This window comes from Sminthopsis crassicaudata, chromosome 5 (genome assembly GCF_048593235.1).
Source record: "Sminthopsis crassicaudata isolate SCR6 chromosome 5, ASM4859323v1, whole genome shotgun sequence".
Taxonomy (NCBI): domain Eukaryota; kingdom Metazoa; phylum Chordata; class Mammalia; order Dasyuromorphia; family Dasyuridae; genus Sminthopsis; species Sminthopsis crassicaudata.
Genome location: NC_133621.1, coordinates 266,793,185 through 266,819,124, shown reverse-complemented (window position 1 = coordinate 266,819,124; position 25,940 = coordinate 266,793,185). Strand labels below are relative to the sequence as shown.

Sequence of the window (25,940 nt, the reverse complement as noted above, 5' to 3'; positions counted from 1 at the left end):
AAAGTTCTTGGAAGAGGTTTAAAAAGACTTTAAAAATCAATTAAGCTTCAAATAGTGTGAATCCTGCTCTCTTCTCCCCTGCTACTACTTTGTCTTTTGTGTCTCTTCATGTGATTAAATTCATTTCACTTTACCCCCCTTTTATTCTTCTCCCAGAATCCCTTAATGGTGGAATTGTTTTATTTATCTATTTCTAAAAATATTATTGATTTAAACTAACTTATACCCACACACTGTTTCTAACTGCCCTAATAAAAGATACAATTCTCAAAAGTTAAAAAGTATCATTTTCCCATATAGGAATGTAAACCTTTTAATAAAATGAGATAATATTTTCCCCAATTTATCCTTTAATGCTTTTTTGAAAGTTATGTTTATAGGTCAAAATTGTTTAGTTGTGATCTTTTCAAGAGAAATGATTGAAAAGTCCCTTATTTCATTGGAGGTCCATCTTTGAGCTTGAGAGGTAATGCTGAGTCCCAGTGGGGAGTTGAATCTTTGTTGTACTTCAAGGTCCTTTTTTTACATTTTTTTACAATCCTTATTCTTTTCATTGAATGTTTTCTTTGCAGGTCTAAAAGGCAAGTGATTCTTTTTAGTATGAATAGTACTTTCAATTTTAAGTAAAATACATATAAAATCAGTTATTGGATCTGTTTAACACATATATGTATATACAGTTATATAACAATCATATACTTTTCATATTTCTAATCAATCAAAAAAGATACAGAATACAACAGCAATTAATTTCTTAACCATAATTTGAATAAATGATTACCTTTGCCTCTTGACAAGGTTTAAAAAAAATTATTAATCTTTATCTTTTTTTGGCCGCATCTTTTTTTTACACTTGCTGTGGTTATCTGCTTTCAGGGATTTTCAACTCCACATTTGTCAATTCACTAGGAATGAAGATGTCAGGTTTGATCTGAAATTCAAGAAGTGTGAGGTTTAAGACTTGTAAATGATTAGTGCAGGGAACTTATGTTAAAGATGTGTATCAGAGAGTTGCTAAGAGACACAAGAATTGGCTGACTGCTTGGGGTCATAAATCAATTATGTCATAAAGGGGAACTCAAACCCAGTGTATCTTTATTCTCAGACACACTCCCTGCACAGTAACGGTAAAGCCCTTCTCTTCTCACCTCTTTAGATTCTATTAGCATGGAGGCACCTTTTTAGTCCTAATTCTGTGATAAGTATGTCCAATTGAGTTACTTTAATTACCTATTCTTTTTTGTTTGTTTAAGTAAGTTTATTTTAAATACATATTGCTTTAAGGATTGTGTTGGGGGAGAGAAATCACAGTGAAAGGGGAAAAAAAACAAAACAAACAACCATGGGAGAGATAAAAAAAAAAAAAAGTGAACAAAGCATGGATTGGTTTTCTTTGGATCACTGAACTACTGAAAAGAACCTAGTCTTTCATAGTTAATCATCCCATATTCTTGCTGTTATTGTGTACAATGTATTCCTGGTTCTGCTTGTTTCACTCAGCATTAGTTCCTGTTAATCTTTCTAGGCCTTTCTATAATCAGGTTGTTCATCATTTTTATAGGACAATAATATTCATTACCTTCATGTACCACAACTTGTTCAGCCATTCACCAACTGATGAGCATCCAATTCTTTTCCAATTATTTGCTACCACAAGAAGAGCTGCTACAAATATTTGTGCTTCTGGCTCCTGCCCGCTCCTTTATGATTTCCTGGGGATATGATTTCCTTCTCAATAATGACATTTCTGGGTCAAAGAATATGTATTTTATAGCCCATTGTCCATAGTTCCAGATTGTTCTCCTGCATGGTTGAACCATTTCACAACTTCACCGATGATGCTTCAGTGTCCCAGTTTTCCCACATGCCCTCCAACATTTCTCATATATTCCTGTCATCTTAGCCAAACTGAGAGGTGTGAGGTGGTACCTCAGAGTTTTAATTTTCATTTCTCTAATCAATAGTGATTTAGAGCATTTTTTCATAGAACTATAAATGCTTTAATTTTGTCATCTGAAAATTTTCTGTTCATAATCTTTGACCACTTATCAATTGGGGAATGACTTGTATTTTTATAAATGTGACACAATTCTTTTTATAATTTGAGAAATGAGATCTTTATTAGAAATACTGTCTGAAAGATTTGTTTCTGTTTGTTTTGTTTGGGCAAAACATTTTTATTTAATGTAATCAATGTAATGTATCTCATGTTCTCCTAATTTGTATATGGTATCATCCTTTATGCCCAAACCATGTTTCCATTTTGACTTTATTTTGTTTTGAGGTGGGTGATGTTGGTTAAATACCTGTTCTTTTAACATGTCTTCTCCTCTTTCATTTGGATTCCATCTCTTCTTCCTCCTTATGTCTACTTTCAATTCTTCCAATACTACTCTTTGGGCTCACTTTCTTTTCCTACTAAAGATGGAATCTTTCTCCTCCAGCTCAAGTCAAATCAATTTCTTAAAGCTTCCTGAATTTCTTTATTATTACCTTTCAAACTTTTGGCCTCTTTCAAAATTCTTTAGAATTTAGACTTCCAAATTTTCTTCACATTTCATTAGCTTCTCCTCCTTGAGTTCATATCCTTCTCCTGCTCCCCTTTTCCCACAATCTTCTAGAGCAAACTTTAAAACAGCTCCAAAAGGGGAATAATAAAAGTAAAAAAAATTATCAGGAATACTGTAAATGCTGAAACAAGACCATCAAGTTCTCATTATTAAGCGTAACCTCATGCAAAAAAAGAGGTTCTTTTTTTATGACTGAATTTTTAGCATATCTAAGACAAGAAATCAAGGCATTATGCCTCATGCAACAACTCTTGTAGGCACACGTAAGTTTTTTTCCACCTAGGCATCTTCCTGATCCTTCCCTTCATCTTCCTTCGTTCCTCCCTTACTCCATCATTCCAATTTACAGCTAATGCTTTGCAATGTCTAGAAGCTCAAGAAACATTGTGCCCTTTTAATAGACTTGCCACCCCTTCCCAGAGACCTCTAAGACCTCTAATTGGGAACTAGAATACTTCTGTACAAGTCTCAAAGTGACAAGCAGTTTTCTACCACTCTTGTCCACAAGAATTCTAAGAAGAAATCACTCAGCAAAGGCTTTTGTATTTTTTTCTATTGCTGCTCTCCTTGCTGAGAAATTTCCAATACCATTTCCTAGCTATATTGAGGATCCTGGTTCCAGTAACTAATCCCTACCTCGTGTTGATAACTCCTTTGCCTAGTCACTTAGATGAATTTCCACAATTATGAGAGGATACATATTTGCACTGTAGATGTGCCTTAAAAGGCTTTGCAGGAATCTATCTCAGGGTAGCTAATACATGGTGTGGCCATATGGAAGGACATAGCTTGTTCATTCTTCATTCATCTAATAAACATTTCTTAATAATTATATTAAGGTATTATATAGAATAGGTTTTGTAGTAAAAATAAAACATTCAAATTTTACCATTTTCACATACTGGTTTTGTGAGCCCAAGCAAGATTCTTGATCTTTCATAGTTAATAGGCAACTCCCTAAAGCAGAAAAGTTGCTAATCTGCTAAAAACTTCATAAACACACACACATGCATACTTATACATGTGTGCATATATATATATATACATGTGCATTTATATATATATATACATGTGCGTTTATATATATATATATATATATACATGTGCATATATATATATATATATATATATATATATATATATATATAATTTGTATACAGTTATTTGCAGATTTATTTTGGATAGCATATATGCTCATAAAATTACATACCTACCTGTGTTTATGTTTCTATATATGTTTATTTATTTGTACAATTTTTACTTTGTATTTGTAATTTGCTTTGATTGTGTATTTCTACACATGTATGTATATAAGCATCATGTGTGTTTTAATACACACACATTACTTAAGCTAATTCTGTGCATTGAAGATATGTCTTTTGAGGGGCACAAGAATAGTGTTAGCCTTGGGCAGAAAAAAGTATGGACCATGAGGATTAATTACTTAAAATATTATCCTCCTATGAAGCCTACCTATTTATAGATTCTTTTGAGGAATTTTCTTCCACTATTTCATAAAAATGTAAAACACAATTAAAACACAAATATTAATACATGATGTGCATGTATTAATTATGAAAGTATTATTTATGAAATTTTGCTACACTGTTTTTTTTGAGACCTGACTCGCTTTACATGGAAGTATGCTATAGATAAATGTCTTAAGTATCACATTTCTGATGGTAGAAAAAAAGTTTTTTGTAAAGTCTTAGATATCTGTTAGTGATTCGGTTAAATTAACCTTTTCATTAGCAGGTTGCTTCACACTAACAGAGCACAATCTCTCTTGCAGTTATTATAAAAAGAAAGAACAACCTGACATAACATAATTACTCTGAGTTTTTTATGTAAGTAGATTGAGAAAAAACACATTTCTTTTACATTCCTCAACACACTCTTCCCAGTGCAAATGTTTGTAGGTATAATCCTGCCACATTCAGCATGACATGGTATGAGCTGTTTAGTCCATTTTGTAAATCAGGGCATATCTAAGACTGTTCTGTTTAGGATGAGATAGTTGTAGTTCTCCATGGGCAAGAGGTCCCAAAATAATGTCCCTTTTATACAGATTCTACCTTCCCTAGAAGAAAAAGGCTGATGCAAGCCAGTGTGTTTTCTCTTTTCAAGACTTCCTGGGGAGAAAAGCTGAAAACAAAAACAAAAACAAATTAAGAAGTACAATGCATATCTATTATTTCTTCTGACATTCTCCCCTAAAATATAGTCTAAAGACAATGAGATGAGCAGTGAATTTAGCACTTTTTTCTATCCCATTTCACTGAATACATTATTGTATTATTTGATTCATAACCATTCTCCAAAATTTATTTTCTCCAATCCGTCCAATAACATGTTGCTAGATTTCTTTTGAACTAGGTACATTCAAGTAAGTATGAGATTTCATTTGCCTGGAACTGATAATGCTACAAATCACCTCCCCTGATAGGAAATTTCTTTGCAAATTATATTCTTAGTGAGTTAGACTCTTGAAGCACTAAAGGTTAAGTACCCTCTATAAAACCTATTAGCCAATGTGTATCAGAAATTGGTTTTAAGTACATGATTTCTTATTATAACGTTCAATTCTGTATCCAGCTTTTTCAACTGTCTAGGACCAGAAAGACTATTCATTTTGATAAACAAACTAAGAATTTGGAGTTCCCTCTATCCCCTGATAAATTTTAAAATAAGACTTAGATATAGAGCACAATGTATACTGCATACCTATTAATAATTTTATGAGTGACAAATATGATTCTTAAAATTTTATCCCCATTAAAATGTAACTAAACTAAAAATGTCATGCCATATTGTGAAGGATAAAACGGTATTCTGTGACACATTTTCAAAAAGTGGAGGGTCAGAAAAAGTTAACTAAATTCTTACAGAATAAATTATCTACTCCTCCACCTAAGGTGGATAGAGAGAGTCAGGAACGATTTTGCTATGGGGCATTTAAAAAGGCAGAAAAACATTCAATCCCTCAATGCTGAAGAGGTGGCACATTGGCTCCAGTCTCATTTTATATCATAAACATAATTCAAAGAACTTGCCTTATATTATGTGGCAATGGGATCTGTATAGAATAAGACATTGTGGGCTTGTACATTACTACTTGTCCAGTCACTTCTGGGACAGGATCTCAAGCAACATTATATTTCAGGGTTTAGAATCTATTTCTTTTTCTTAAAAATATGAAAAACCATTTAAACTGCACTATGGAATCATTGTAGCAAAACTTCACTACAGTTTTCAATTACATGGCCACATTGAAAATTGAGTCAAGATCAGAGCAGGTTGATATTCCTTCCCTTTTTGTAGCACATAAGTAATTAAGTAGACAGAAAAGCAAAATAGGATAATAGGCAAAATTATCCGTTTAATTTATCTTTTTATAGTAACAAGAAGTGTATTTATAATAGGAATAGGAGGTATTTATTCTGATGAGAAGAATAATTACTTCTTGTCAAATAAATTTAAAGGTAAAAAAAATAATTTTAACCCTACCAACACAAAGTTTCAAAATTAGCTAGCTGGCTGAAAATGAAGAACTGGCAATTCCATTATTGAATATCTCCCCAGACGTAGGAAAATAAAGGGAAAAAAAAAGTAGAGTAAAATAACCAATAGTGCACATTTAAAAATTTAAAATGAGGGCCATATAATATTTATAAAAATAGAATGTGAGTGGTCCAAAGGTTATGAATTGAGACAAATAAGGAGCCTTATTAAAAGAAAATGAATTTAGGGTTATTCAAGGGAGACTCTATAATCTGGATGAGACTTACCTCAGGCGCAGAAAATATATGTGCAGATATCAAGGGGTCAGTGTCCATGGACGATCCTTGCATGAAAATGCCACTTTGTGAACATTTCCTTTTTGAGTCCTTGCAGGGATTGGTCAAAAAAGGCTGTGACCCATGCATCACTATCCCACCAGAGGAGCTATCACTGTGGAAATTGAGAATATCCCATCTCCACACAAGAACCTAAGATCGAGCTCTGAGCAAAGGAAGTGACTCTGAGCAAAGGAAGGATCCACAGTTCTCTGTGATGAAGAGGATCTCAGCTCTTTCCCACCATCTGAGATTCATCCTCTTTCTAGGGCCAGATTTTTATAAGGCTAGATGTCTAGACATTCAAGAACAGCTATAATAGATATTGAATAATTCCACTGATTGACATGTGATAGTTGAGTGACATCATATGTCAGCAGGGTCGCAAGGTGGGTGAAGTAAGAAATATTCTACAAATGGACAGGCTTCTCCTTAGTGTAGGTGTGAGGAAATGGTACAAGTCATGAATTGGATGATCTAAGTGGTCATAAGATGATTACCTGTTGCTATTAAACCAGTGATTAATTCAGAGGTACAAGAATTTTGGGGGGGACTTTGCATTTAATTATTAACTCTGTCACACTGAGCTTGATCACTATGAGAAGGAAAAAGAATGGCGGAAGGATGCTAAATTTCTATAATTAAGCTAGTTAGATTGTGCAGGTCAAAGCTCTTGTGTCTTACATACAGAGCTTTGATATCAAATTGATGAATAGTGATGTTAGTAGAGTTCTCGATGTACTTTATTTTTTCCTTTTTTTAAAGTTCATTAATATTTTTTAAAATTTCTTGAGTAATGCTGAGTTGGTCTGGAAACTGGATCCCAATTCAGATTTGGCCTTCTACTGTATACTACTGGTGAAGCCCAGCGAGATGTAGATGGAAGCTCAGAAATATCTGTGGAAAAAAAGAAGAAGAAAAAGCAATTTATACATGTGTGTGTATGTGCATTTTTTGTATTGGCAGTAATGGTTCATCATATCAAGGAATTTTGGGTGCGAGAATCATGGAAATGGTCATTGGTCCAAGTGAGTCTTAAGAGTTTGCTGAGCATTTTGAAGGTAAGTGACTTGTTCATGGTTTTAAGGACTATATTTCATAGAGAGAACTTCAAGATTTTCTGGAAGTCATCTACCATACAGGATTGTTTGGAATTTCAAATCAGCTAATATATTCAAAATGCAAAGTTTAAGATCCTGAATAAATGTCCATTTCTATTATTGGAGCAACTCATCAGATTGTTCACCTAATATTATCATTTTACCTTCTGAAGTAGCAATCGGTACAGGAACTGCAATTAAAATTATGTTCATAGTAGTCTATTTGCTTGTGTTGTCTATCTGCTCATGCTTATGTTCGAGCTCTATTTCCTATTTATAATATTATTGCCTTCGGGCTCAAAATGAAATGAACTGTGACAATTATTTTATTTGCCTATCAGAAGAAATACAAACCACACTTTGATTTCACTATTACAACAATATCCTCCTCCTCCTCCTCCTCCTCCTCCTCCTTCTTCTTCTTCCCATTGAAATAGCACTTTAGGGGGATTTTAAAGATATATTCACAAATCAGATAGAGCATAAACGGTGACATTTTACTTATGAATCATTTGAACATACCATCATCACTTTTAGCTACAGAGTTTTCCATCGCCTGCTGAATCTGAAATAACATTAAAATAATATTTCAAAAAAATGAAGTAAATGAAGAATAAGGAACTACAGATAATCCAAACAACTCACAAAATTTGTTTTTATAAATTGCAGGTATCCAAAGAAATTATTAATAAATGTACACATTAATTAAGTTTGACTATTGGTCATTCATCAGAAAATATATAGCTATAAAATAGGGCTTAAATTTTTTCCACTCACAAATCCCTTTTTAATAAAGACTCATTTTTTATCTTACTCCAGATATATAGATATGTGAAACATATACAAATCAGATATTTACCCTTAACAAATTATAACTTTGTGACCCCCCACACTCAGAAATGAGGGCCCATATAGAAGGTGGGATCTAATAAAAGATGATACTATTATTAAGAGCATCAAGAGTTTATCACTATTAATTATATACCAAAAAATATGAACTTTGTTAGCATAGTAGTTATGTCTCAGGTTTGATATATATATATATGCCTTCTACTCTAGGCAAATGTTACCCTTGTTATTATTACTATTATTTTTTTTTTTTTTTGCTGAATATAACATTTTTCTTTAAAAAGAAAATCAACAATGAGCCTATACTTTAAAACAATTGTAAATATTAATACTTCACTAAGCTACAGACAGTCCACATATAAAATGTATATCAATTTACATGGAGCAAAACAGAAAATTAAATACTTGGAAAAAATTAAATATAAATATACACATATGTACATCCATAACACATAGAAGGGGTGATGAAGAAAAGCCTAATTCACTTGACATGGCAGAAATATAAAGATTTTGTTTTGAATTTGAAGATATCTCCAATATATATGGAGTAAATTTGACCAAAGAGACTGGGTTGAGCATTTTGATCCTACCCTTTAGATAGGCTTGACTAGGTACTTGTTTTATGTGTCCTCTGACACCACAAGGGGGAATCCCAAAGTTTCTGTTTCCCTTTAAAGGCCGAATTCAAGAGAATGGCTCAGATATATACCAGCCACATCTGAAGCAATAATCAATGTGGCAACATCATAAATATCCAGGAAAAAGGAATTCATTACTTGTGAGATATGACTAATGTCCCAAATACGGTATCAGTGAGCACATTCATGCTCTCTGTAGAGGCCAAGTTTCAAAGTCAGAATAAGTATCTAACTCTAAATTTTCTTCTCTATAAGACCTTCTTTTTATACACACACACACACACACACACACACACACACACACACACACACACACACGGGTATCATATTTACATACATGTATATGAATGTCTACCTATGCAAATATGTTCAGAGTCATTTGTGTACAGAGAGTGAGATTTGAATCCAAGTTTTCCTGCTTTTAAATGTAGCAACGATATATTCTTTCAAGGTGGAGCTAAGATGGCAAAATAAAAGCCAGAATTCAGCCAACTCATTCCCCAAATGCTCCAAATTACTTTAAAGAAGGAATCTAAACAAAGTTTAGAGCATCAGAACATCCCCAAAGACAGAGTAGAATATTTTCCAGCTGAAGACAACTTAGAAGAGCAGCAGAAAACATCTGTGACACCAGAATGGAAATTCTGTGCAGCCCTAAACCCAGCCCCAGCATCCACAAGGTGGGCCTTCTCAATCCACAGCACTACTGGTAGCTTCCAGATATCCCAGGACAAAAACACCAAAGAGGACTTAGACGTTCAGCAGAAAAGGGCTGGGGCTCCAGGGTGTAGGAGGCTAGTCACTGGGCCTGCCCTAGCCCTAGTCCTGGCCCTGACAACATCATCACAAGGTGGAAACAGCAGCAGTGCTGGGAGCTCCTGGACATCTCTGCCTGGGTACAACAGGAAGGACATGTTAGTTCACAGAAGAGTGTCTGTGCTACCAGGGGTGGGAGTAGGGCAAGTCGTCCCAGCATAGGTAGTGCTACTGTGACCCCAGTCGCAAACATGGTAACCACAGCATCAGCAAAATAGGACTCTGTTGCTTGAACGCACTAAATCTTACAGCTACAGTGGAGCAAGGACAGTCCAAAAAGCTCCAAGGCAGAAAAGAGTGTTTGTGGTCAGGTTCCTTGAAGAATCTCTGAAAACAGATGCACCAAATCCCTGAAAGTTGGGTCAGAGCCCCCTCCACTCTGAAAACAGAACCCTACATTATCAAAGAGGTAAAAGCTGAGCAATAAGTAGCCTAGAGAAATGAGCAGAGAACATAAAAGCTTCTGACCACTGAAAGTTATAGTGGTGGTAAGGAAGATCAAAACACACTCAGAAAATAAAAACGTCAAAGCTCCTACATCCAAAGCCTCCGAGAAAAGTAAGAATTAGACTCAGGACATGGAAGAGCTGAAAAGCTTGAAAATTAAGTAAGAGACTTAGAGAAAAAATTAGGACATGAATTGAGAAAAATACCTAAAAAGGAAATACAAACGGCTAAGGAGGAAAAGAATGCCTTTAGCTTTTTAGCTCAATTGGCCAGTAGGGACAGAAGGTACAAAAACTCACAAAGGAAAAGAATTCCATATAAAAGAGAATTGCACAATGGAAGCTTATGACTTTATGATAAGTCAACATATAATAACGCTTAAACAAGAAAAATAAAAAAAAAATATGAAATATCTCATTGGAAAAACAACTAACCTGCAAACTAGATTCAGGAGAGATAATTTAAAAATTATTGGTCTACCTGAAAGTCATGACCAAAAATAGAGTCTGGATATCATCTTTCAAGAAAATTATTAAGGAAAACTGTCCTGATATTCTAGTACCCAAGAGTAAAACTGAAATTTAAAAATCCACTGATTACCTCCTGAAAGGAATTCCAAAATGAAAACTCTCTGGAATATTACAGCTAAATTACAGAATTCCAAAGCCAAGGTAAAAATACTTGCAAGCATCCAGAAAAAAACAATTCAAGGACAGGGGAATCACAGTTAGAATAACACACTATTTAGCAACTTCTACCTTTAAGGATTCTACCTTAAGAATATGATATTCTTGATAGCAATGGAGGGAGGATTATAACCAAAATTCACATTTCCAGAATAAGTAACTTATATTAATGTTTCAGAGCAAACAAACAAACAAAAACAAAATAATGGGGGAAAAAAGAAAATGAAAACAACTTGGAAAATAAATCTGGGTAAGGTGTTTTAAAAATTATTGGTGTACCTGAAAGTCATAATGGGAAAAAAAGAGCCTAGAAAAATTTCAAAAATACTACCAAGGAAAACTGTTAGGATATTCTAAAATGAGAAGGCAAAATAAAAATGGAAAGAAACCTCCTAAAACAGATCCCAAAATGAAAACTCCCAGGAATAATAAAAGAAATTTCAAAACTCCCAAATCAAGGAGAAAATATTGCAAGCATCCAGAAAGAAACAATTTATGTATAGTTGAGCCAAAGTCAGATTAATACAAGATTTAGCAGCATCTATATTAAAGGACTGGGGACTTGTAATATGATAATCTCCAGAGTAAAGCAGTTAGAAGAAAGAATTACCTATTCAGCAAAACTAATAATAAGAGGACTTTCAAGAATTCATGACAAAAAGGCTAGAGCTGAATAGAAGATTTGACTTTCAAATACAGGTTTCAGAAAAAGTCCAAGGGCATATTCAATCAAGTAAAATCATAAGAGACTTTGTAAGGTTATTATCTGGTTATTTTTCTACATGGGAAGTTGATTCAGACAGTTTGAAGGAGTTTCTATAGTTAAAGGGCAGAGATATGAGTTGAATATGAAGGGATAATATTTTGAAAACTAAAACTATAAGGAGAAGAGAGGAATACACTAGGGAAAAAGGGAAAGAGAGAGGTGAATGACATAAATTATCTGCCTGAAAAGAGGAAATTAAAAACCTGATTTTACAATGGAGAGGAAGAGAGGAAGAGAACTATCAGAATTGGTTCAAAGAAAAAATACCATACTCGCTCAGGTATAGAAATCTATATTACAGGAAAGGAGGTAGGGAACGGGGTATGAGAAGGATGGAGAGTGATAGAAAGGAGGACATACTAAGGGAGGGGAGGTTAAAAGGCACAACCTTTTAAGGAGGGACAGGGTGATAAGAGAGAGAACAGAATAAACCGAGTGGGGAATAAAATTAGCAATTGTAATTGTGCAACGAATTTTGAGGCAGGTTTATCTGATGAAAGCTTCACTTCTCAAATGTAAGAGTTATAGCCAAATTAAAGAAAAAATAGGAGCCATATTCCTATCTGATAAATCATAAAGATATGAACAGTTTTCAGATGAACTAATCAAGCTATTTATAGTCATATAAAATTTTTCTAACAGTAGATCGGAGAAATTAGACATAAACAACTCTGAGGTACAGTCTTTTAAATTGGCTAATGGGGCAGAAAAGGAAAATGACAAATATTGGAATGAATGTGTGGGGGGGAAGGAGATATTTATGCATTGTTAATGGAATTGTGAGCTTATTCAAACATTCTGTAAAGCAAACTGGAAGTATGTTCTAAGGTTCCTAAAAATCTTATTTACCTTTTGACCTATACCAATATATGGCATGTCTCCTAAATAGAATTATTTTTAAGAAGGGAAAGGAGGCCTATATATTCAAAAATGTTTTATAGCAGTTCATTTTTCAGGACAAAGAATTAGAAATGAAGGGGATGCTCTTCAATTGGGAATGACAGAATACATCATGCTACATATCACTGTTGAAATAATAATTTTATAAGAACATTATATATATATATATATATATATATATATATATATTTTATAAAATAACCTATTAGTAGGATGTTTTCAGTGAGATAAGTTCTCTGTGAGATTATGCAAAGTGAAATGTCCTGTGTATAAAGTAGTAGCAAGTTCTCATCAATGCAATGATTGTGCAGGACTTATGATGAAAAATGTTATTCACATCCAGAGAAAGAATTGATTGTGTCATAATACAGATTGAAGCATAAATTTTTATTTTCTTTTTTTTTTTTTTGAGAGGGGAGGGAGAAGATCTGTTTTCTATTGTAGCAACATGACTTTGATAGAAGGTTTTTGCATCACTTCACATGTAGTTTCACTGTGGGGGGCGCTAAGGAAGGGTTATAGTAAGGAGAGAGGAAGGGGGAGAATCTGGAACTCCCAATTATATACATAAATGTAAAGATGACTGACCTGTAATTTTAAAAATATTAAATTTGAAATGGGAAAAATGAGGTATATATTACATAAAACCTTAATGTTGTAGATGAAAATATTATAACCAGAAAAATTAAGTATAATAATCAATGAAAACAAAAGGACATTCAAAACACTATTTTAATTTCAGAATTTTATCTCAAGGAAACCTGGACTTAATAGAAAATTTAACATATAAGAACAATATGAAAAATGAATTTGTGTGTCTCTTATACACGTACAATATGTGTATGTATGTGTGTGTGTGTTATTCTTTCTTGGTATATACACATCAGAAAGGGTACAATATCCTTCAAAATCTCTAAAGAAAATAAGATTGGAAGGAATAGGATAAGGTGGGGTACAGTAGTGTGGGTAATTGAACGGCACTGGGGTAAGGTGTGTAGATTAATATGAATGGGATAAAGAGGAAAGTATGGGATTGGGGGAAAAGATAAAAAAACATATCCATGGTGGTTGGGTAGAGGAGGGGACAGCTGGTAAAGCCTAAGTCAAAAAGAAGAATAAGCAGGGATGGGAAAAATAAGCAATAAATACTAATATAATACCAATGTCCTAAGTAAAATTTATTAGGAAAAAATATAGAAGTAATAATCCCCAAATTCCGATAAAGTCAAAGATTTAATCAAGAAACAAATCTACATTGTTTTTCAGTCATAATAATCTTTTAGAAGTATGTGTAAATATGTATATGTGCATGTACTTATATATTTTGTATACATGAATATGTATGTATATAGGTATATATGTACATTATATTCATATATATCAGTAAATATATATATATACATATATATATATATATATATATGATATATGTGTGTATATGTGTACACACACATATATGTATATCTGCAAGCCTCCCTGGAGACATGAGGAAAAGAGTGAAAAGTACCAAGAAAAAAAAAAAAAAAAAAACATAGCAGAGAACAAAAGTAAACCTAGAAGAAATAAAAGAAAAAATGGACTGTTAGGAATATAATGCCTTCTATTATTAAATATGTTTTCTTGAAATTGAAATTTATTCCTGCATATTTTGAATCCTTCACAATGTTTTACTTGGCACATGAAAAGATTCTGCTTTATTTTATTTTACTTGTTTTTATTTTCTTATTTTATGTTTATGTTTTAAGTGACTATATATATATATAATACATATATATATATATATATGTATATATATATATATATGTATGTATAGGAAAGAAAACTATTTTAAGATGCTAAATTATTGAACCCATTGAAAAAGAAAAAATATGTTAAATTGGTTTTCCCAATTCCATTCATCCTAATCCTTTAATTATGGAAACTACAGGATTTTTCTTCCCATCAGCTTTGTGTCATTAGAATAAAAAATGATTACAAAAAAAAAAAAAGGCACTAATATGAGGTTACTTTAAAAACAATTAGATTTTGACTAAAGTGTTCCAGGTTACAAAGAGAGAGTCAAAGAGAAGATTAAGCCATGTTGGCTACACACCTTTTCACCATTGAATTATCATTAATTTAAAGGAATGATACTTGTGGATTAAAACAAAACAAAACAAACAAACAAAAAAAACAACTTTAATACACAGCCTTTAAACTTTAAAGAACACAAAACTTTAAAAATATCGACATTTTTATTTATTATTAGGCAAAAAAAATCTTTTTTTTTGAAAAATAAATCCCAAAAATAAATAAGCATGAAATTTTACATTATAACTTTAGGATAAAGAACAAGAAGGTGGGAAAAAATGACTAACCTTTGAAAAGCAGTCTTCAGTAGAACTTTCTGAAGACTCTGTATTTTCAGGAAAATATATTGATCTTCTTCTAGGAAGTACCAAAGAAGTATCAACAAATTCATTATTCATTGGCTCCAGAAAGGGACCTCTAGTAAATCTGTTGAGTAAAATTTTACTTTTAAAACTTTAGGTTTACTTTTGTTCTCAGCTATGCATTTTTTTTTTTTGTATTTTTCACTCCTCTCCTCATGTCTCCAGGGAGGATTGTAGATATACATATATGTGTGTGTACACACACACACACACACACACACACACACACACACACACACACATACAAACATATATATATATGTTTATATATATGTGTGTATATATATATAGTGATATATATGTATATAATGAACATATATACCTATATACATATACATACATATTCATGTATACAAAATATATATGTATATGCACATATACATATTTACACATACTTCTAAAACATTAATATGACTGAAAAACAATGTAGATTTGTTTCTTGATTAAATCTTTGACTTTGTCGGAATTTGGGAATGATTGCTTCTATATTTTATCCTAACAAATTTTACTTTGGATATTGGCATTATATTAGTATTTTAGTTTTTCATTGATTAGTCTGCCATAAGTAGCCTCTCTTTGGTTCTGTGAACATTTTACAGCACATAAATGGCTATTAATTTTCTTAATGGTTGGGTTTTTTTTTAATACTGTCATAATTGTGATTTTTTTCTTAAAAAGTTTCTTGACTCAGAAAACAATGAAATTATATGTTATACATTTTTTTACATAATTGAATTATTTCTATTAAGGTCTTTTTCTAGCAAATGAATGGTATAAAGAAACTGAGTGAAGAAAAAGTTGTTTGTTTTGTTTTTGTTTTTGTTTTTTGTTTTGTTTTTGTTTGTTTTTATCCAAAATGGCCTGGGGAAACTGAAAACAAAACAAAACAAAATTAAAAACAGAAACACAAAAGATACTTGCAAATGCTGCATTCCTTATTTATCTGATTTTAAAGAAGCCATTAAAATCACTTTATTCTATAAATTCAAATGGAAATTACTAGGTCTTAAAGAAATCAGGTAGGATCCAAATCACTCTGGGCTAAAAAACAAAATGGATAGAGAACATAAAACCAAAGCAATTTAACATTTTCAGCAAGATATATACCAAGGAAGTTTTACCCATCCCCTGTTCTTTAACCCATTATATCTTTTGGCTATACAATACTCTGGTGTAAACCCCTATGAGATCCTACACTTCTCATTTTCATTATCTGATGAAGAGTAGTAATAATATCTCATATATTGCTATGATCCTGTTAATACATTTCCCACAACACTTTAAAATGTTTACTCTTGTCATTTGCTGAAAACATAGTAATGTTTTTCTGATTTAAAATTTTTAACTATCCTGGAAGGACTAATCTGTCTCAAATACTGAAAAGAAACAATAGGATATATAAATGAGACACAATTAAAAATTAGTTATTTTTATTGGATCATTTCATTGGATTGAGGACTAAAAAGGCATCTTAAAACCCCAGTTTTAAACATGCTCATTTTAAAGACAAAGAAACTAAGGCACCAGGAGGTTCAGTGATTTGTCCAAAATCATACAGTTGCAAGCATCAGAGGTAAGATCTGAATCCAGGTCCTCTGACTGTAGCCAGGGATCATCTTTCCATTGTATTCCTTTCAAACTAGTTGACATTAAAAAATAAATACATAAATAAAATATTTATATAAGTATAATCTCCCAGTTAACCCACATTTTCCATTGAGGTCATAGAATATGATCATTAATGTTTTGTTATATTCCAAATGGAAATCTTCAAAAGCAATGTAAATTTATATGCTTTTTTCTTCCTGTCTGTGTTTAGGTGTACCTGTGTTCTTGAGAAAAGAATTTTCTGTATCTCTCTAGCTCTGCCTTCAACTCTTGATTTCCAGTGTTGCTTTTGCAAAATTTAGCTTTCAGTTGTTGAATCTAAACCAAATGGAAAACAAAGAATAAAGTTCACAAAAATGCTTGACTCTATCTTGAAAATTCTAAGACTTTGTTGTCATATTCTATTAGCTTTCATTTTAATTTCAGACAGTGATTCAGAGGGCACTACTAAATTGCAAAACATAGATTCTAACTTTGAAATGAGTCATGATCAAGATCAGCTGAATTGCATTTGAATTGGAAAAAGACAAAAAACAACAAAAACAACTCAATTTCTACTAGATGTTAATTCACTAATTCTTATCCTTGAGTTTTATCTCTTTAGATTATTATAAACATATGAAATACAATTTTGAAAAAAAAATTACCTCCAGATGCTTTTAAAATGTTTTCCTCCAATTAAAATTTTCATTGAAAAACAGACAAAAACTAAAAGAACTCACTTTTTGAATATTGCACCAATTATATAAAAAAAAACAATTTGATAGTATATATGGTTATTTTTGCTTATGAATTCAAAGATGTAAAATAGGTACCTTGAGTGGTAAATAGAACTAGATTTGAGAAAGAGAGTTGTAAAATGAATGATTATATGAAACTTTAAAATAACAATTTGGTTCATTACATGGAAAAACCACTGCTGGACATCCATCATGATACTTAAAAGTAAGCTAAGTGCATTATAGTTGCCTTAACTATGGTCATAAAACTATCTGGGAAACAAAGTATTCTAAATAGATAATTTAACATTTTTTCTGACAAGGGAAGAAAATAATGTATTTTCAGAATTCACATCAGTGGGCAATAATTTCTTTTCTTCTTTCTGTTTTTTTTTTTTTTTTTTTTTTTAAGGTGATACCAAGCTTAAGGAGACTAAAAGGTAGAGGGAAAAATTCTAAAGAAAAAGATTCTGAATTTATAATAGGGGGGAAAATGATAAATCTGCATTTACATGGAAATATTTTAAAATATAAAAGTGATAAATTAAATAACCTTTAATAATGGATTGATTTTTTTTAGTTTTCCTTTAGTCTCTTCCTTCACTTGTTTTTTAACATTTGGTCCATATTGTTCTACTTGACTGTAGTTATGTATTTCTAATTGACACTTAAGACGCAGCATGTCAAATTTCTGTTTCAAGGTTTCCACTGTTTCTTCTTGAAGACATCTATTTATAGATTCCATATGCCTATTTGTGGAAGATACAGTTCTTGAAGCATCGAATTGTTGCTGAAGTTCTTCATCATGTTTCTATAAGGTATCAGTTTAGCAAAGTATAGAAGTAAATATCTTTTGACTTAAATAATCATTTAAAATTAAGATTAAATTAGTCTTAATTGTAAGCTTTAAGAAAGTGTTTCTTTATCCTTATCTTATAGCTATAAAATATTTTCCTAAAGCGATTATTAAAGCAAATTAAGAAATTCAAAACAAAGGTAAGATTGAAAGAAGAAACCACAAAATTACTTTACTAGCTTCTATATAAAGTTGAAATAATCCACATTTATTACTTTATTCTATAGTTTCTTCTGGGTTCTTTCTTTTGTTATAACTCTTTTCTCTCCACCTCTTAATACAGTGAGTAGATACCAAGCCAATTCACATAAGATGGATATCAACAAAACCTTCTTAAATTATGTTAGGCTTAAAGCAAAGATAGATATTAAAAGGATTTGCAAAGAAATATGATTCCTTTTTTATCACTCTAACAAGACTGATTCTAAGGGTCAGAGTTGATTAGAAAAAAGAAAATCAATCTAAACTAATTAGAATGTCAAGGAGAGATGTGCAATTGCAGTACCAGAAAAAATAGTATGTTTCTCATCTGCAAAACTCTGGTATCAGTGCCCAAGGAATATACAACATCAACAGGCGCCTCTTAATATTCCTCAAGTGGCACAACAATCTAAACCAATAAACTAAGCAGGATAGCTACCTGTTTTCCTTCAGCCCCAGGGACTAGAGGACTGAGTGAAATATATGATACAAAAAAAAAATATGACATTACTGAGTTCTAAAGAGGCCAAATTCTATGCATATTAAGACGCCAATTCTGTTCGATAAATATTGATGAAAACTGCAAGACACCAAATGATTGACAGTAAAATAAAATGTTTCTAGTCACTTGTCATTATTTGAAAAAATGATGGGGTAAGTGTAGCAACTCCCAATTTTACCTACGAAATCTAAGATACATGTGAAAAATTCATAAGGACATTCTCTTTGCCAAAAGGTATCTTTATTTATGAGAAGAATTTACAGATACAATGAAGACCTAAAATAGGTAGCAGGAGGGGTTAAACATAAATAGATTCGGGAGAGCAATAGAGTTAGCAAAAAATTAGTATTTGAAAGAAACCATTAAAGAAATATTCTAGGAGCCATCAGTAGACCATTGAATGGCAGGCTAAATCCATAGAGGAATTTAGAAGTCTAACCAGAGTCAGCTATATTAAGGAGAAAGATCATTAAATGGAAGTTGCAAAGGGGGAGGGAGAGCCTATCTCCTAGCTGGCTTACTCCTAAAAAGGACTTAGCAGAAATCTTCATAAGTCTTGAGGGCCATGGAATGTTAAGGTATAAGACCCTTTTCTCCATGGAGTACTTTGGGAATCTAGTCTGGCTCAGCTTCTCTATCCCTCCTGCTGGTGGCAGGCCTTCTGAGAAGTCAGGAGACATGTCTAACCTTGCTGATTACTAGTATCAAGAATCTTTGGAGGAAGGCACAATTACAGACTTCTAAGAAATGTGTCTGGAGGACATCAGCCAGACATTCTATTATCTGTTACCTGCTATCTGAATACTTTTGTACATGATGCCTTGATTATTGTTCCAATTTAGATGTAGCAAGAATCTCACTGAATACTTAGGCATTTGTACCCCAATAGGCAAACTTTAGGTATATTAACCCTGATGTAATCCTGAATAGATTAAACTCTGCTGAGTCCCGCCTATCCCCTCCTTGTTTATGAATCAGGACAGGGGGCTGACACCTGTAGCTCTCCTATGAGCAGATCTGAACAATAAGCACACCTTTCAGAGAGTAAATATAAACTTGGGTTTTCTCAGGGGAGGAGGACAAGTAATACAGAAGAGTTGGGAAGATAAAAGTTATATATTGAGATATTGGGACTGTTAAAGATATTCTGAGAAAACATGATTCCCATCAGGGCTTTATCAAACTGTCTGGGGAGTTTCCATCATAGGTATCTTAATGATACCAATTAAAACAGTCTGGGCCCATCAAACCTGCCTTAACTATCATAAACAAGACAGTCTGAGAATCTAAGAACCTAAGTTGAGCATTTTACGATTTCCTGAGAAGGAAAGAGTTTCAGAAATCACATGGGTAGCATCACTTCTATTTAACACTTGCATAGCACCACTTTGCAAATGTTAGCTCATTTAAGCACTTCTATTTTTCAAAAGCTCTTCAAATCATTCCCCCAATTTTTGGTGATGTAAAATATCAGAGTTGGGGAAATGTTTCAATATTATCAAAATCTAACATCTTAAAAAAAAAACAAAAAAAGAAAAACATCTCTCCATGTATTCATTTATTTGTTATTCTTTCAGCAGGAGGAAAATCTTTCCTTCCCTAAAATAGAAAAGCAATATATGCAGAATACTATACTGGAAAGATTATAAACCATTTACTGGTGGAGTGAAATGAAAATCTTCCAAGTATGTCAGCCCTTTCTCTCAAACAAATTAAAATCCTGTTTTCCTACAATAAGTCAGTAACTCTAAAATCTATTTAAAGTAATGAAGGTTATTACTCTTAGTAGTAATCACCCTGAAATCAAACTGTTTCTTTATTGGTTCTATATTTTTTTAAATCTCTTAAAGCAATGCTCTTTTCAAATTTTGGGGGAGCATTCTGGGAAGATGGCAAAGCAAGATGGTCAATTTCAAGGCCTAATTTACCCCACAAATAAGACAAATCTTTGCCTCAGAGCAAAAATAAACATGAAAAACCAAGCTGACTTGGGGGCAGAACAGAATTCCTCTCTTGATACAACAGGACAAGATCTAAAGGAAGATTTTGGGCCAGGATTAACATATCAGAAGTGCAACCATCTCAAAGCTAAATACTCAGGAACATCCAGTGGGGATCCCTCAGGCTAGCAGCTTGTGTAGCTAATGTCTCTGCTGGAACTATGGTCACTTTCACCTGCCCCACTGTTTTGACCTGCCCAAATGTGGGACTGTATTGACTCCTCTTGTGGAGTGGGGGTTGGATTTCAGGAGTGATCCTCGAATGTTTAGGAATACAAGGCCCAGCTGTGCTGCTGAGATGCAGCCCTGGGCGAGAAGGAACCAACATCTGGTGAGTGCAGAAGAAGGTGGGTAGGGGCACTGCTGACTGTAGGCACTTGCAGGAGGGTGGAGTTCTTGATTTTAGGTTCCTGGTCAGAGTGGAGAGCTGAAGGGAAGCTTGAGGCACTATCCCCCACCCAGTGATTGGAGGTACTTAAATTAATACCTTCTATTTAAATATGTCTTATTTAAAAAAAAAAAAGACAAGAAGAAGTGGCAAAGAAGAAAAAAAAAAAACACCATTGAAATATATTATGTGAATAGGGAAGACCGGAATTCACTTTCAAAAGATGATCCTTTAGCATAAATAGTTTCTGACCCCAAAAATAATGTGAAATGGCTCCCTGCCTAAAGAGAATTTATGGAGGAACTCAAAAAAAGAATTCAAATCTTAAATGACAGGCCTTGAGGAAAAACTATAGAAAAACAAATGAAAACCATCCAAGAAAAACAAGATTACCAAAAAACAGTTAACCAATTAGAAAAGGAGGTACAGTGTCTCAAAGATTAAAATAATTTTGTGAAATTAGAATTGGGCAAGAGGAAGCCCTTGAAGCTATGAGGGACCAAGAAAAAGTGAAACAATATAAAGTATGAGATAATAGAACAAAATGGGAAATATAAGAAAAAGAACAGATCTGGAGAAAAGATTAAAAAGTGAAAGTATAAAAATAATTGGACTGCCAGTAACTTGTGATCAAAAAGAGAAACTTGACACAATATAAATCCCCAGTAAAGAATACTAGAAAATTTTTTTGGAGTGATGCAAACAGGAGGGGAAAGTAGAAATAGAAAAAATCCACTGATCACCACCTAAAGAAATCCTTTGTGGAAAACACATAGGAATATAATTGCCAGATTTCAAAACCCCCAAATCAAAGAGCAAATGTTGCAAGAAGCAAAATATATATATATATATATATATATATATATATATATATATACATTATATATATATATATACATATATATATATATATATATATATATATATATATATATATATTTCAATACACTGCAGGGACAATTAGAATTGTACAAGAATTATCAATAGGTACAATAAAAGACCACAGGTACTAGAAACATATCTACAGAAAACCAAAAATATCACATCCAGCAAATTTGTTTACAATTTTCAATTTAAAAAAATGAAATTGAAGGAACTTGCAAATTTTCAGAACTTTTTTATCAATCACACCTGAACTTAACATAAAATTTAAAATCAAAGAGCCAATATCAAAGAGTAATTTTAAGGAACTTGACATAGACAAAGTGTTTAAACATGAACAATTTGCTTAGGTTTTTTTACATGGACAATGTATACTTTAGGATTAAGATTTCCATCAGCAATAGGGTAGCTCAAAAGAAAGACTGGCAGAGTAAAGCTTAAAAGAGTAACCATATTATACAAATTAGATGCCCAAGGTGGCATTAGGGGGATGAGGGTTCATAGTTATTAAGATCTATTCACCTAGGGAATGGATTCAATTGTCAACACTACATATATACCATGAAGGATATTGTACCTTCTAAAATCCATAAGAAAATAAACAGAGAGGAGTAGGCAGATGGGGAAGCAAAACTCCATGAAGAATACAAAAAAGGAATCCAAAAGGCAACTTACGGAGCAGAATTTAATGAAGGAATCGGCAGTGATGGGAAAGATATGTGTATATGCAGGGTATATTTGTGGGGAGATTTATATGTATATATATATATGTATATATATATATATATATATATATATATATATATATATATATATATATATATATATATGTTTATAGACATATGTATGTAAATATATCATTTCTTAACTATAGCTTGCTTGTTGTCAGGAGAGGGATTAAATGGAGATAAGTGCTTGTGTCTTTTAGTGTGTATTATTTTTATAAAAAGATCTATATATGTACATAAATATACATCTACATCTATATGTATATCTATATCTATCTATATTTCTATATATAATATAGAAATATATATATTCTTATCTGATAAATCATAAAGATTTGAACAGCTTTCAGATGAACTAGTCAAGATATTTGTAGTCATATGAAAAATTTCTCACTGTAGATTGGAAAAATTAAACATGAACAATTCTGAGGAATGATCTTTTAAATTGGCTAATGGTCCAGAAAAGGAAAATGACAAATGCTGGAATCAATGTGGAGGGGAAAGGTGATATTAATGCATTGTTAATGGAATTGTGAGCTGATTCACACATTCTGTAGAGCAAATTGGAACTATCCTCAAAAGATCCTAAAAATCATATTTAACTTTTGCCCTATACCAATACATGGCATGTCTCCTAAATAGAATTTTTTTTAAGTAGGGAAAGAGCCTATATGTTCAAAAAATGTTATAGCAGTTCATTTTTGTGGACAAAGAATTAAAAGTTGAGGGGATGGTCTTCAACTAGCAATGAGAGAATATATCATGTTAGGTGATTATGTTGAATAATACTTTTATAAGAACATCGTGTAATATATATATATATATATATATATATATATATATATATATATATATATATATATATATATATATATATATATATATATATATATATATATATACACACATATATATATACATATATATATATAATATATAATATACACACACATATATAAATGTTTATAAAACAACCTATTAGTAGGGTGTATTCAGTGAGATAAGTTTTCTGTGAGATTGTGCAAAGTGAAATGTCCTGTGTACAAAGCAGTAGCAATGTTCTCATCAATACAATGATTGTGAAGGACTTAGGATGAAAAATGTTATTCACACCAGAGATAGAATTGATTGTGTCATAATACAGATTGAAGCATACGTTTTTATTTTCTTTTTCTTAAGAGGGGAGGGAGGAGATCTGTTTTCTATTGTAGCAACATGACTTTGATGGAAGCATTTTTCATCACTTCACATGTAGCTTCTCTGTGGGGGCGCTAAGGAATGGTTATGATGGGGAGAGAGGAAGGGGAGAATCTGGAACTCCTGATTCTAAATATAAATGTAAAAATGACTGAATAAAGGAAAATATTGAATTTAAAATGGGAAAACTGTGATAATTATTGCATTAAACCCTAATATTGTAGATGAAAATATTGTACCCAGAAATATTAAATATAATATTGAATGAAATAAAAAGGACATTCAATAAACTCTATTATTTTCATGATTTTACCTCAAACAAACCTGAACTGAATAGAAAAATTTACATAGAAGAACCAAAATGAAAAATTAATATCTGTTTTATACAGACACAGATATATGGATATATGTATAGGTAGTATATGTATTTCTCTGTGTGTGTGTGTGTGAGCACATGTGTGTTTATGGGGTTGTTCATGTGTGTGCATGCTACTCCTTTCTTGGCATATATACAAGAAGAAGGGGCTAACACCTTAAAAATCCTTAGAAATTAAGGGGCAAGGAATAGGATAAGGTGGGGTACACACCTGTGTTTAATTAAATGGCATTGTTATTAAATGAAAACAAAAGGACATTCAAAACACTATATTAATTTCAGAATTTTGTCTCAAGCAAACCTGAATTTAATAGAAAATTTAACATATAAGAACAATATGAAAAATGAATTTATCTGTCTCTTATACACATACATTATGTGTATGTATGTGTGTGTTATTCTTTCTTGGTATATACACAAAAGAAAGGGTACAATATCCTTCAAAATCTATAAAGAAAATAAGATGGGAAGTAATAAGATAAGGTGGGGTACAGTAGTGTGTGTAATTGAATGGCAATGGGGTAAGGTGTGCAGATTAATACGAATGGGATAAAGAGGAAAGTATGGGATTAGGGGAAAAGATAAAAATGATATCTATGGTGGTTGGGTAGGGGAGGGGACAGCTGCTAAAGCCTAAGTCAAAAAGAAGAATAAGCAGGGATGGGGAAAAGAAGCCATAAATACTAATATAATAGCAATGTCCGAAGTAAAATTTAATAGGAAAAAATATAGAAGTAATAATCCCCAAATTCCGACAAGTCAAAGATTTAATCAAGAAACAAATCTACATTGTTTTTCAGTCATAATAATGTTTTAGAAGTATGTGTAAATATGTATAGGTGCATGGATATATATATATTTTGTATACATGAATATGTATGTAGGTATATATATATACATGTATGTGTGTACATATATATATATACATATATACATGTATGTGTGTACATATATACATATGTACATGTATGTGTGTGTATATATATGTATATATATGTATATATATATATATACATATATATATACATATATATATATACATATATATATATATATATATATATATATATATATATATATATATATATATACACATATATATGTGTGTACACACACATAGATGTATATCTGCAAGCCTCCCTGGAGATATGAAGAGAGGAGTGAAAAATACAAAAAAAAAAGAAAAATACACAGCAGAGAACAAAAGTAAACCCAAGAGAAATAAAAGAAAAAATGGACTGTTAGGAATATAATGCCTTCTATTATTAAATATGTTTTCTTGAACTAGAAATTTATTCTTACATATTTTGAATCCTTCACAATGTTTTACTTGGCACATGAAAAGATTTTGCTTTGCTTTGTTTTACTTGTTTTTATTTTCTTATTTTATGTTTATGTTTCAAATGAATATATATATATATATATATATATATATATATATGA

The 25,940-nt window shown here is 31.9% G+C and overlaps 1 protein-coding gene and 2 long non-coding RNA genes across 8 annotated transcripts in view; 1 reads left to right on the top strand and 2 right to left on the bottom strand.

The window, feature by feature from the left end:
• Window positions 1–332: 332 nt before the first annotated feature.
• Window positions 333–1,082, bottom strand: LOC141544582 (uncharacterized). Its single transcript, XR_012482661.1, has 2 exons — window positions 782–1,082; window positions 333–574 (listed from the first exon to the last, which is right to left on the bottom strand). It is a non-coding gene; the product is annotated as an uncharacterized LOC141544582 (long non-coding RNA).
• Window positions 1,083–1,103: 21 nt separating this feature from the next.
• Window positions 1,104–25,940, top strand: part of LOC141544583 (uncharacterized) — an 82,275-nt gene continuing 57,438 nt past the window's right edge. The window contains exons 1-2 of the long non-coding RNA XR_012482662.1: window positions 1,104–1,202; window positions 7,373–7,467. This is a non-coding gene — a long non-coding RNA (uncharacterized LOC141544583). The remainder of the gene's footprint in view (window positions 1,203–7,372; window positions 7,468–25,940) is intronic.
• The window catches only part of LOC141544580 (ankyrin repeat domain-containing protein 26-like), a 132,903-nt gene continuing 113,910 nt past the window's right edge, over window positions 6,948–25,940 (bottom strand). For 3 of the 6 annotated variants that reach the window (XM_074270953.1, XM_074270951.1, XM_074270952.1), the window contains 5 exons: window positions 17,921–18,178; window positions 16,866–16,966; window positions 14,966–15,104; window positions 8,029–8,071; window positions 6,948–7,303 (listed from right to left, as the gene is read on the bottom strand). In XM_074270953.1, coding sequence (XP_074127054.1) covers window positions 7,176–7,303; window positions 8,029–8,071; window positions 14,966–15,104; window positions 16,866–16,966; window positions 17,921–18,178 — 669 coding nt within the window. In that variant the 3' untranslated portion in view covers window positions 6,948–7,175. The remainder of the gene's footprint in view (window positions 7,304–8,028; window positions 8,072–14,965; window positions 15,105–16,865; window positions 16,967–17,920; window positions 18,179–25,940) is intronic. The other 3 variants (XM_074270956.1, XM_074270954.1, XM_074270955.1) reach the window with 2 other exon arrangements.